Source organism: Macaca nemestrina, chromosome 8 (genome assembly GCF_043159975.1).
Source record: "Macaca nemestrina isolate mMacNem1 chromosome 8, mMacNem.hap1, whole genome shotgun sequence".
Classification (NCBI taxonomy): Eukaryota; Metazoa; Chordata; class Mammalia; order Primates; family Cercopithecidae; genus Macaca; species Macaca nemestrina.
In genome coordinates, this window is record NC_092132.1 from 33079011 (window position 1) to 33092997 (window position 13987).

The 13987-nt window shown below is 31.5% G+C and overlaps 1 protein-coding gene across 6 annotated transcripts in view; it reads left to right on the forward strand.

Moving 5' to 3' along the window:
* Positions 1–13987, forward strand: part of LOC105475960 (CUB and Sushi multiple domains 3) — a 1218758-nt gene that overhangs the window by 1092912 nt on the left and 111859 nt on the right. For 5 of the 6 annotated variants that reach the window (XM_011731490.2, XM_071067898.1, XM_011731491.3 and 2 more), the window contains 4 exons: positions 3076–3194; positions 4366–4435; positions 9030–9146; positions 13414–13623. In XM_011731490.2, the coding sequence (XP_011729792.2) occupies positions 3076–3194; positions 4366–4435; positions 9030–9146; positions 13414–13623 (516 nt within the window). The remainder of the gene's footprint in view (positions 1–3075; positions 3195–4365; positions 4436–9029; positions 9147–13413; positions 13624–13987) is intronic. The other variant, XM_071067897.1, reaches the window with a different exon arrangement.

The window sequence follows — 13987 nt, forward strand, 5'->3', positions numbered from 1 at the left end:
TCATATGTCTTCTGAGAAGTGTCTATTCATGACTTTTGCCCACTTTTTAATGGGGAATTTGTGTTTTGCTTGTTGACTTGTTTAAGTTCCTTATACATTCTGTATATTAGAGCTTTGTCAGATGCATAGCTTATGAACATTTTCTCCCATTCTGTAGGTTAGTTGTTACTCCTCTAACAGTTTATTTCGCTGTGCAGAATAGGTCTTACTTGTCAATTTTTATTTTTGTTGCAATTACTTTTGAGGATGTAGTCATAAATTCATTGCCAAGGCCATTGTCCAGAGTGGTACTTCCTAGATTTTCTTCTAGGATTCCTGAAGTTTGATGTCTTACATTTAAATATCTAATCCATCATGAGTTAGTTTTTGTATTTGGTGAGAGATAGGTGTCTATTTTCATTCTTCTGCATATGGCTAGCCACTTATCCTAGCACCATTTATTAAATAGAATACTTTCCCCATGGCTTTTTTTCGGTCAACCTTGATGAAAATCAAATTGATGTGGATCTGTGGCTTTATTTCTTAGTTCTGTATTCCACTCCATCCATCATTGTGGTCTGTGTCTGTACCAGTACCATGCTGTTTTGGTTACTGTAGCCTTGTAGTATAGTTTGAAGTAGGCTGTGTGATGACTCTAGCTTTGTTCTTTTTTTGGTTTAGGATTATTTTGGCTATTTGGGCTTTGTTTCAGTTCCATATGAATTTTAGCATAATTTTTTTCCCAGTTCTGTGAAAAATGATGTTGGTAGTTTGATAGAAATAGCATTGAATCTGTACATTGGTTTGGGAAGTATGGCCATTTTAACGATATTAATTGTTCCAATTCATGAGCGTGGAATGTTTTCCCATTGTTTTTTGTCGTCTGTGATTTCTTTCAGAAGTGTTTTGTAGTTCTCTATGTAAAGATCTTTTACCTCCTTAATAAGATGTATTGCCACGTATTTTATTTGTTTTGCAGCTATTGTGAATGGGATTGCATTCTTAATTTGACTGTCAGCCTGGATGTTGTTGGTCTATATAAATGCTACTAATTTTTGTACATTGATGAAATATCCTGACACTTTACTGAAGTTGTTTATCAGTTCTATGAGCCTTTTGGCAGATTCTTTATGGTCTTCCAAGTATAAAATCATGTTGTCAGTGAAGAGAGAAAATTTGACTTATTGTTTTCCTTGTTGGATACCTTTTATTTATTTCTCTGGCCTGATTGCTCTGGCTAGGACTTCCAGAAGTATGTTGAGTACAAGTGGTGAGAGTGAACATCCTTTTCTCGTTCCTCTTCTCAAAGTGAATTATCCCAGCTTTTGTCCAATCAGTATTATATTGGCTGTGGGTTTGTCATATATGGCTCTTATTATTTTAAAATGTGTGTCTTTGATGCATAGTTTCTTTAGGGTTTTTATCATTAAGGGATGTTGGATTTTATTGAAAGCTTTTCCTGCATCTCTTGAAATGATCATATGGTTTTTATTTTTAATTCTATTTACATGGTGAATCACATGTATTGATTTGCATATGTTGAAACAACCTTGCATCCCAAGAAGAATCCTATTAGATCATGGTGAATTAACTTTTTGATATGCTACTGGAGTTGGTTTGATAGTATTTTGCTGAGGATTTTAGAAACTGTGTTCATCAGGAATATTGTCCTGTATTTTTCTTTTTTTGTTGTGTCTTTGCTGTGTTTTGGTATTAGGATGGTGGTGGCCCTTGTAGAATGAGTTAGGAAAGTCCCTTCTCCTTGATTTTTTGTAAGTTTTGGTAAATTGATATCAGCTTTGTATGTTTTGTAGAATTCAGCCATAAATCCATCTGGTCTGGGACTTTGTTTTTATTTTTGGTAGGTTTTTATCTTACTGATTTAATTTTAGAAATCAGTGGTCTGTTCAGGGTTTCAATTTCTCACTAATTCTAACTTGGGAGGTTGTGTGTTTGCAGGGATTTATTCATTGACTCTAGATACAAAACTCTATCTTGGGAGGTTATGTGTTTCCAGGAACTTATTCATTTACTCTAGATAAAGAATAAGTTCTTACCTAATACAAATAATGAAAGTGTTTTAAATTACATTCTTATCTCCTTATCAGAAAAATAAAATACTGAATTCAAGTAGCACATAATACTTTTCAGGTCTCAATGAGACACCAATTTTTCCCGTTTTTCTCCTTTCTTTCTTTTCATTTTCTTTTCTTTTCTTCTCTTTTTTTTTTTTTTTTTTGAGATGAAGTCTCGCTCTGTCACCCAGGCTGGAGTGCAATGACACGATCTTGGCTCACTGCAACGTCCGCCTCTTGGGTTCAAGCAATTCTCCTGCTTTAGCCTCCCGAATAGGTAGGATTACAGGCACCTGCCACCACACCTGGATAATTTTTCTGTTTTTGGTAGAGATGGGGTTTCACCATGTTGGCCAGGCTGATCTCAAACTCCTGACCGCAAGTGATCCACCCGCCTCAGCCTCCCAAAGTGCTGGGATTACAGGCGTGAGCCACTGTGCTTGGCCTCTCCTTTTTGATTATAATATCTTCAGAGAAAGAAAAGTTCTACTTACAACTATATTTTTAAAAATTTAAATATAATAAGAATTACATCAAAATGTACCTCATGAATTTAAAAACTGATTCAGAATAAAAGAAGAAAGAGTTAAGCAAGGAAGATAAAATGGCAAATAATTTTTTTAGTTTTTGCTAAGAATGTTTTTAAAGTATTATTTCATTCTATTATCATAATAAATTCTTTTTAATTTTCATGTAGGAATTTTCTTTTCAGAAATTTTTACTTTTGTTTCACAGTAGAAAACAATTAGGCCTGGAGTTAAAACACGATTTAGGTATACTCACACAGCTAGTTTAATGACTGGTGCTGTAAAAATTTAAAAAGTATAACTTTATAATGGTGTTCAAATGTGCATTGCTCTTAGCATCTACAGTTAAATCTTGTTCACAGAACGTTCTCAACGTCTCAGTGTAGTATCTAGTTTGATAAGACACTGATATTCAATGTTAGCAACTTAATATGCATAACTTAAGCATTTATCACTTGAAAGGTACTTAAATTGTTATCATTAAATATTCTTAGCAATTGGTTTGGATTCCTGTCCTGAACCACAAACTCCTAGCAGTGGAATTAAAATTGGAGACAGATATATGGTTGGAGATGTGGTATCCTTTCAGTGTGATCAAGGATATTCTCTTCAGGTAAGTCTATTTTAAAGTTGTGGTTTTGATTTTCATTGCCCTTTCAGAATATTTTACAAATCAATGATTGATAAGCCATGGGTTTTATAACATTGTTCCTGGTTTGCATCTTAAATCAAAAGGGTGCTCAATTTGTTAATAAAATGTACGCATGAGAAGTATTGCTGGAATGGACTAAATTTATTTTGTTTGGAAGTTAAAAAAACTGATTTTGAGTCAAAATTAGGAAAGTTAGGAAGTCCTTTCTTCTTGATTTTAATTAACTAAATTAAAGTCTTTACTTTTAAAGTAAAAATTAATCTTTACTTTTGTCTCTATTCACATAGGATTGTGAACAACTGAATTCCTGGATTTTTTAGAATTTGAAAATAAAAGGGAATGCTACTTAAAGTACTGAATGACACTTCCATAGCAATACATTTCTCAAATTAGTGAAAATTTACTACAAGTATATTTTGCTAACGAAGTGGATTTGCAATGTATATTCTGATTTTATGTATTTATATTGATTTTTTTTACTTTTTTTGTTGAGGTTCTCAGGTTTATAATAGCATAAAGATTTCCTTAAAGAATAAACCAATTAAGATAAAAAGTTAAGGCAAACACTATTTCACATATCAAATAAATAAATTCTTCAGAGAAAGCAAAATTAAAAATTAGTAATTTATAGTCTTTAAAGTTGTATCACAAAATTATAAATCTTGGAAGTACAATCAAATCTTTCAGGACTTTATGTTTCAATAGAAAAGTTAATATACTTTGACTTGTTTTCATATTTTTATGAAACAATTTTAAAATTATTATTTAACCTATTTCACTTTGTGTATTACAGCAATTTATTATAAACCACCATGTATATGACCCTTTCACTTATATAGTCACTGCAGTATCTTAGTAAAACATACTGTGATAGGAAATATTAAAACCACAATTCTAATATGATATGAAGTATTATTTTTTCTACCAATATCATGTAGTTATATTTTACATTTTATCATAGGTGTATATAATCACTTTTCTTTAATCATGCTAAGATTTCCATAAAAGTAAATATGTGTATAAAAATAAAACCATGTACCTAAGCTTGTTTTTATAATAATAATTGACTACACTACAATAAATTTAAACTTTTTATATATGTTTACTGAACCACATCATTTGGTTTATGTAGGGTCACTCTCACATTACATGTATGCCAGGACCTGTAAGAAGATGGAATTATCCAATCCCAATTTGTTTAGGTAAGTTAAAAGACTATAAAGTATTTGTAAGCTTCATCAGATTTTAAAGTTTCATTCTGTATATCATGATTTTCAAATATATAGTTTGCCTTTTACCAGATCTTATGGAAATGACTTTTTGAGGAAGATATTTCACATCTTCCTTTTTTAATTTGAAAATTTTATTTTTATTTATCCTCAACTTCAATATCAATGGATGACTTAAGCTGTAGAAATTAAGAAAAGACTTAAAAAAATTCCTAGAGAGTTTTCTCAGTGTATCCATTGAACAGGAATATAAGTAAATATTCGATTGCTTGCTATTGAGACGGAATTTAGATAAGGAATCTAAAATGTCTAACAAAGGGAGTATGACACCTCATGAAATGTCTTTAGTGGTGACCGCCAGTCAAGATATGGAATATATTAAAAGGAAACTTGGGTACTGTGAAAGTATAGGCCCACATTTTTGCTGTAACTCGATGCTGCTTCCAAGTTATTTCTATTCATGGTTCCTTTTCTCTTCCTCATTTTTTTGTATTTGTGTGCAACTATTAATATACTGGATTCTAAAGAGTATGAGAAAGTAATGTGAGGTATGATCCCTACCTTTAAAACATTCAATTACCATTTGGAGTACTAGAAATAAAATAAATGAATTTATTATCAAATAATTTAGTGTTAAATTGTATCATTAACTACATGATGGAATTTCAGAAAAGTGAGACTGGTGTTGATTAAAGTATTGGCAAACATATTCAGCTTGTAAGGCTTTCACAGAGTTTTGGATAATAAGTGTAATTAAGACACATGGAGGAAGAAGACGGCTCTTTCTGAGTAGGAGACAGAGCCTAAGTCAAAAAAAAAAAAAAAAAAAAAAAAAGTCCATGACTTGTGTGACTTAACCCTGCGCAATGACCGTATCTGTACTATATTCCTCTGTTTGGGCTGCTATAGCAGAATACTCCAGATTAGGTAGTTTAAACAACAGAAATTTATAAATTTATTTTCTCACAGTTCTGGAAGCCAGAAGTTCAAAAACAAGGTGCTAGCAGGTTGGTATCTTCTAAGGGCCTCTCTTGTTGCCTTATAGATGGTATCTCTTGCATGATCTTTGGTTTGTGCACCCGCACTCCTGGTGTCTCTTCCTCTTCTTAAAGGACACCAGTCCTATTGGATTAAGATCCTTGCCTATGACCTCATTTAACCTTAATATCTTCATTAAGGCCCTATCTCCAAATACAGTCACATTAGGGGTTAGGACTTCAAAATATAAATTTTGGGGGGACACAATTAATTCCACAACATCTGCGTTCAATGCACACAATTCTTTTCGAAGAGTACTGAAAAATGTTTAAGAATGATGATGTGTTTAATCGGCAAAGTACATTGAAAACACTCAGACTTTAAATTGGATGATTTTTTAAGGGAAGCTTTTAACGTACTATGAATAATTTATAAATGCATATATACCAATTTTAAAATTACCTCACATATATACATGTAATGCATTTTGGAATACTTACATATGCACAGATAACAGTGATTGTAAATATATTGTGTGGTGTGTCTGTGTTTATGTGTATATCCAATTGATTATAAAAGTTGAGAATATAAAAGAGCACAAAGAGTAAAATAAATATGTTTTCTGCTAATATGAAAGCAGAGAGTTTAGATCTTTCATCCATTACCATATTGCTTGTACCTGAAAAGTTTCTCATCTTAAATAGGCATCCAATATATACTGTTTAGTGAACAAATTAATGTAAAGGCTTGGGATACTCTGTGTGTGTGTGTGTGTGTGTGTGTGTATAGAGAGAGAGTAATGGTTTTCTTTTTGATATTAACGTGTAAGAATTTCTCATACCATATTGTGTTTTTGAAATAAAATTTGAAATGTCAAAAACCACAATTGAAACAAACAAAATTTGAATTTTGATTCTTGACACAGAGCATTGTCTAATTTGTGCAGTTAACTTCTTTTTCATTAAAGGTTTATTTCTTGTCTTTTGATATTATAAATTATATATTTATTTTTTCACATTATGTGTTTCATAATTTTATGTTTATTATGAACACATCTCATATTGTAATTAGAGCACAGTTCTAATAGTTTGCTTATAACTTTTCCTAAATAGATTAATTATGTCTCTGAATAGAACTGCTTAAATTCTTTCATAAATATTATCAAATTTCTCCATAAGGTTGTACCAATTTAAATACCACTCTAGTATTACAGGACAGTTCCCATTTTGTTATATTGCTTGCATCAATTATTATTATTAAAAAAAATCAATTTTCTCAGTACCATAAGACAGAGTAAAAGAGAAATAAAATATAAAATATATATTTTTAAATTACCACTTCTTTTAGTAAATAAAGTATCATCTTGATTAAGTTTACATTTATATTGTAAACTAAATTTAAAAAAATTGTTTTATTATATAATTTTGTATGCTTAGTAAAGATGGGGTTTCACCATTTTGGTCATGCTGCTCTTGAACTCCTGACCTCAGGTGATCCGCCTGCCTCGGCCTACCAATATGTTGGGATTACAGGCATGAGCCACTGTGCCTGGCACATTTTAAATTCCTTTCTACTCTTTTTTTTTTTTTATTATTTTATAACTTCTGAACAATAAGCTTGTACTACATGTGATAGAGTATTAAAGTAATAGCAGTGATACAATAGCAATATTGTAACAAGAAGCTGAAAGCAAGAGGCTGATTCAGAGAATGTCTTAAAACACTAGTCATCAGATAACAAGGCTACAGCCTTGTGAACTGGAAAATAAACCATCTCCCAGATATTTTGATTGAAAGAAGGAAAATTCATAACATTCATAACTTGAATAACATAAAATTGTTATTCAAGGCATAGGAGTGTTGAGATTGCAGAGATACTGAGGAAATAGACATGAACAAATTGCTGAAGGCAGATGCATTCTTTGGTATGCTTCTTCATATGTCTCTAATGATTTGTCATTGTTTTTCTTCTGTTGTTGTTATCTCTTTACTCTTTATTCTCTTTTCTTTTTCTCCTTTGGTTTTGGTATTTTTCACCCTGAAAGGAGGGACCATCCATGCAGAGGACAGGAATTCCAGCTCATATTTAAAGTGATAGAAAGTAACAGAATTAGAAGGACAATGAGCAGCTCAAAGACTTGAAATTGTGAAGGCAAGAAAATAAAAGATAGTCCTTGCCTTTTACTCAAATTTCAGAATAAAGCAAAACAAACCTACAAGTGTATTGCCAGAAATATTTTTAAAAATATTTTAATTGACCAAAATATTGTTTATACAATTCATTAATTATCAGATTTTGTGATGAATATGTATGAACAATTGAATTTAGGAAAATGAACTGGTAAATACTAACTTTGTCGAAAATTGATTTGGTTTAAGAGTGAATTAACTGAGATTTCAGAAGCTTGAAAAAGCGTATGGGCATATCTTTAGAGCTTGATTATAATCAAAAGTTTCATGAAAGGTTTATAAGCAGGTTGACTCCAAGATTATATATTTCTCCCTTGTAAAATCAGCTTGACACATAATTTGTTCAGTTCACATAGCAAAAGATAGTTGTCAAACTTGTTATTGAATATTGTATAAAACATTGTTAAAATTCCCACTGAATTTGCCTTTAAAATATATAACCTGAGATTTGAGTATCTGCCTGTTGCTACTGTTGGCAAGAAATAATAGGATGCCATTGCAAATAAGTGTTCTATATAGGTAACTTTTGAATTTCATTTGTAGTCATGAAATTCGATTCTTCATCTAACATAATATGATAAAAATGTGCTTTAGAGGGAAGAATAGGTTTCTAAAATGCAATTGCCTTAAATATATGATCAAGAGTTCTATCTAACTATATTTAAAACCTTGAGTAAATTTCTGGTCTTACAGCTTTTGCTTACCTTACTGATAGTAAACCTGTATCATAGGGATTCCAAAACAAGCACACTTACGAACTCCCTAAATTCTCAAATTTGTGTGCATCTTTTTACGTATTTTTACTTCTCTATTTTTTTTTCTTGGTTCTTTTAGGATAAAATAAGGCCATATCTAATGTGTAATATGTGAAATTCTCACATATGAATGGAAACTAACATTTTGCTTAAAATTCTTTATTGAGCCTTCTCACAAAAAGAGGAAAAGGAGGGAAGGTTGTGAAAATGATTTCCTCTTGAATACAGTACTTAGAGCTGAAGTGGTTGACTTGATTTTACTCTAAATTATATCATCTTTGGGATGATTCAAAACATTTCTAGGACTACTTGAGAAAGAGAAATAAAGTACCCACTGTGGCAAAGGACATGTCTTTGTTCGTTTACATTCACTGTGCATGATCTGTTACTTTTATGCAATAATTGATTTACTTTGCATTTATTTCTGAGGAAGGAAGGATGATGTCTTCTTACGCTGTTTTAGAAAATCTGTTGTTGATTATATTTAATTACTAGTGTATAGTGAATGAACATTGACAATATTCAAAGTTATATCAAACAGTTTTAACTCAGAGCCTTGAAAATGTGAAATGATTTTAATATGTTTTTTAGGACAGTAAATTATTCCTCTACTCTGGTTTACTTTGGATTTCTGTTATTTTGCAGCTCAGTGTGGTGGTGCTATGTCAGACTTCAGTGGTGTAATCCTCAGTCCTGGGTTTCCTGGAAACTATCCCAGCAGTTTAGATTGCACATGGACAATAAAACTACCCATAGGTTTTGGTATGTGTATTAAAAACACATGAAAGAGCTTTCAATATTTATTAATGTAGCCTTAAAATAAATGTCAATGTTGAATAAGACTTTATACAATCTTCACAAATTTCAGTTTAGTTTAGGAATACATACAGCTATGTAAATTGAAGAGTGAAATTTAAATAATTGTTGCTTAAGTCAAATACATTTCACATGGAGTACTTGGAAAATTGAAGGTATATGGGCATTTTCTTTTTTTTACTCTATTTTTTTAATTAACAAATAAAAATGGTACATATTTATCATGTACAACATGATGTTTTGAAATATGTATACATTTTGGAAGAACTAAATCAAGTTAATTAACACATTACCTTGAATTTTTTGGGGGGTGAGAATACTTAAAACCCTCTTGGCAATTTTCAAGAGTGCAATATGTTGTTAATAACTATAGTTACCATGTTGTACAATGAATTTACTTCTTTTGTGTAACTGAAATTTTGTACCCTTTAACCAACATTTTCTTAATACCTCTCTCTTACACCCTGGTAACTACCATTCTACTTTCTACTTCTGAGTTCAGTTTTTTCAGATTCCACATGTAAATGAGATCATGTGATATGTCTTTCTGTGCCTGACTTATTGCACTTAACATAATGCCCTCCAGATTCATCCATATTGTTGTTCATGACAGAATTCCCTTGTTTTTTTTTATGGTTGAATAGTGTTTCATTGTGTACATATACTATATTTTCTTTATCCATTCATCAGATGATGGACACTTAGGTTGACTCCATATCTTGTCTATTGTGAATAATGCTGCAAAAACACAAGACTGAAGATATCTCTTCAAGATTCTGACTTCAATTCTTTTGCACATATACCCAGTGGTAGGATTGTTGGAGCATATGGTAGTTCTATTTCTAATTTTTTTGAGAAACCTCCATATTGTTTCCTATAATGTCTGTACTCATATATATTCCCACCAACAGTGTGCAAGGGCATTTTATAATTACATATCGAGATGTATAGATTGAGATAGATAGACAAACTTATACTATTTTTCAGTCACTATGTTATGTATGGATATACTCTGAATTAGGTATGTGTCATAATGATAAATTCAACCTAAATTTTATGTACATTGTTTTTGTAACTCTTTTCTTATTGCTGTAATCAAGTAGTACAGTTATTATATTCTAGTAATCTATTGGATTCAGCCCATTTTCTTTATAAGTAAATCAGATTTTATTTTTAAAAAGTAGTACAAATTTTAAAATATTAGGTTTAAATACAAATCACTATAATACCTTCCTAATTTTAATGTAATAATTCCCAATATTTTAGATATATTACATCATATATCATATTTAATAAATTCTTACCCTTACATCACTAGTATACTCTCTTACAGCTTTTGCAGATCCTATGAGTTTATAAATGCAATAAAAGAAGTGCTTGATTGAGGGTACACATGTTCATTAAATCACAGAGACTAGGATGAATAGATACTCATTGAAGCACAAACCAGGTGGTTTTAGAGTAATTAGGAAATTCTGTACTATGTCAGTTATTGAGGACTGAACTTAGGTATCTCACTACCCAGTAAGCATCTGCAACCTCAGAGTATAAAAACATATTTAAATGTTTTACGTAAGTTAACAGATAACTCAGTTTTGACAAATATTTACTGAGTGTATATTATACTCTAGATACTGCTAAGTGCTGGAGATAAAATGTATGGCAATGCAGACTGCATTTTTCTTTAAATAAGTTACAGTCATAATGAGGAGACAGTAAAATGTATTATTTTTATACAGTATAACTAAGGAGCACAGGATTGTACTTAGAATGGACATCAGTCTAGTACAGGAAATGCAGTAAAGTCTTGACAGAGGGAGTGATGCTTGAACATTAGCTTTAAAGATAAGTAAACAGGCCAGGCACGGTGCCTCACGCCTGTAATCCCAGCACTTTGGGAGGCTGATGCGGGCAGATCACAGGAGATTGAGACCATCCTGGCTAACACGGTGAAACCTCATCTCTACTAAAAATATGAAAAGTTAGCCAGGCATGGTGGCAAGCGCCTGTAGTTGCAGCTACTCGGGAGGCTGAGGCAGGAGAATTGCTTGAACCCGGGAGGCAGAGGTTGCAGTGAGCCAAGATCTTGCCACTTCACTCCAGCCTGCATGATAGAGCAAGACTCTGTCTCAAAAAAAAAAAAAAAAAAAATTAGCCACACATGGTGGAGCCCACCTCTATGTCCCACCTAATCAGAAGGCTGAGGCAGAATGACTGCTTGAGTCCCAGAGTTTGAGTTTACAGTGAGCTATGATCATGCCACTGAGCAGCCTGGGCAACCCTGTCTCTAAAAAATAAATAAATGATTAAATGAAATGAAAAAAACAGAAAGATAAGTAAAAGTCAGTCCAGCAAAGAATGTCAGTCTGCTGCAGGGAGTGTGAAAGGAATTCTAGGTAAACAAGGTGACAAGTAGAAAAATGCAGGTGAGAAAACTAAAAAAAAATTAAGCATGTCTGAATACTGTGTGACTGACTTGAGGTTTTGGGAGAGCAGGGGGTTATTGAGAGAAGGTTGCTGGAGGACTTTCTATTTAGAAATCCTTTTTAGGATCATTTTGGCTAAAATGTGGAAACTCTAAGTTCAAAGTTATAGTGAACTTCTATGTCCATTGATAGAATACTGATGTAAATGAACAACAGATTGAACCAGCATGGCTCTTCCGCATGTCTTTCACTAGTCAATGTAGCTTATATAGCTAAATGAATTATTTTAAAACAAATTATTAAAAATAGTTTCAATAGTCTCATTATAACATTATCTTCAATTTCTGGCTAATTTTTGTTTTTGAAAATCAACTTTATTAAAACTTGAATATATATCTCTATAAATGAAAACATAAGACTTTCATATTTGATTACATTTTAATAAGCACACCGTTTTCTTTGAGTTTTGATTAAATCAAATATTAGGTCCAATGTATTTAAACGGTATATGAATTTTTTTAAATAAAAAATACATTTCAAGTGGTAAAGAAACATTTGTTCAAGAATGTATGAAACAATTTTTAGAAAGATGCTGTGTAATAAAAGTGCTCAGTTAAAAATAAAAACAAAAAGTGCACATCTTGGGTCTTCACATATTAAGGTAGCATGCTCAAAGTTCTAAGAAGTTAATCTAATTTTATAGAAAGTTGTTTAATATTTTAAACACTGTTTTAAGTATTTCCAAAACTTATTTGTCCAAGGGACTCTTTAAAAAATCATTTAGTAACATGATGTGCTTTTACTGGGAGCCCCAGGGTAATTATTAATATCATAAGCCTAAGAGTCTGAATGCCTCGGTTTGCAGTTCAAGCCTACTGGGTCATTGTGTAAACTTTACATGTGTTTTACTTCTCTGTGACTCACTTTCCTCATTCTCATGAAATGGTGAGAATTAAATAAGTTAGCATATATAAATCACTTACGGCAGGTAATATATATAATGCACAGCAAATATAAATAACTTAAAACATTCACTGCATATCAGATTTTATTATAAATAATTTGGAGAGTGGTAATAGTAAGAAAAACATCAAATTTACTAAAATTGAGTGTTAAATTAATTAAGCAAACATACTTTAAGATTTTTTTATCCCAGAGACATTTCACTGTCTCATATTTTAGTTATGCTTATAAAGATATTGAGATTACATTGCAATATGACCACATATAACAATGATCACCAGATTTTACTGAAGTTATTATATAAAAGCTTGCATAAAGAGCACCCTTTAAATTATATACAAGTTATATTTCTGAGAAGTTAATTTCTCTCCTATGAATGAATAACTTCTAATGCAATTGCGAAATCTTTGTTAGTATATTACAAATTTGCAATTATTTTCAACCTTAGATTGACATTTTACATAACACAAATTAGGCCAAAAGCGACCTTTTCCTCTAAAAATTAGTTTATGTAATTTAAAGGGTATTAAAGAATAAGAAAGCCACCTTTTTGGATCATTTTCCATACAGTGACATTATAGTGAAATGAAAGATTTTTCCTTTTAACTAATAATGGACATGTGAGAGCAGTATTCTTTTACTTTGAACCTTAGCAAAGTTAGCTGTCCTAGGCAGACAGCAAATCCATGACTCAGATCTTGAGATTATGCCTCTCGACTTAAATGCAAACATATCTAAGTAACTTGATGTGATTGTGTGTGTGTATATTTATGTTTAATTTGGTAAAACAAATAAAGTAGCATTATGTTTGTTTTCTTCTTCAGGTGTACATCTCCAGTTTGTAAATTTTTCTACAGAAACCATACATGATTATTTGGAAGTACGAAGTGGATCCTCAGAAACTAGTACTGTTATTGGCCGGCTTAGTGGTCCTCAAATACCATCTTCCTTATTCAGTACCACCCATGAAACCAGCTTGTATTTTCACAGTGACTATTCACAAAACAAACAAGGGTTTCATATTGTATACCAAGGTAAGAGAAATAATAAAAAGTGAAAGTTTATATAACTCCAAATCAGCTATTAGAAATATTTAACTGAGTTTATTTTCTGTATTCTGCTTTAGAAAGAAAAAAAAAAAACAAAAAACTTAAGCCAAGGTGAGCTTCGATTAGGAAGATTTTTAGAGCAATGCAACTCTCTGGAGAATGGGGGACATAGGGAGAATGATGTCTCTCTGAGACTTTTGAAAATCCTAACCATGAAACAGGATTGAATTAGTCTTAAGTTAATACACAATTGAATTAAGCAAGGCATGGCAAATAAACAAGTCCAGCTGGACAGCAAAGATGTATCTTTGCTTTTATATTAAAAGGAATATATTGAAAATATATTTTG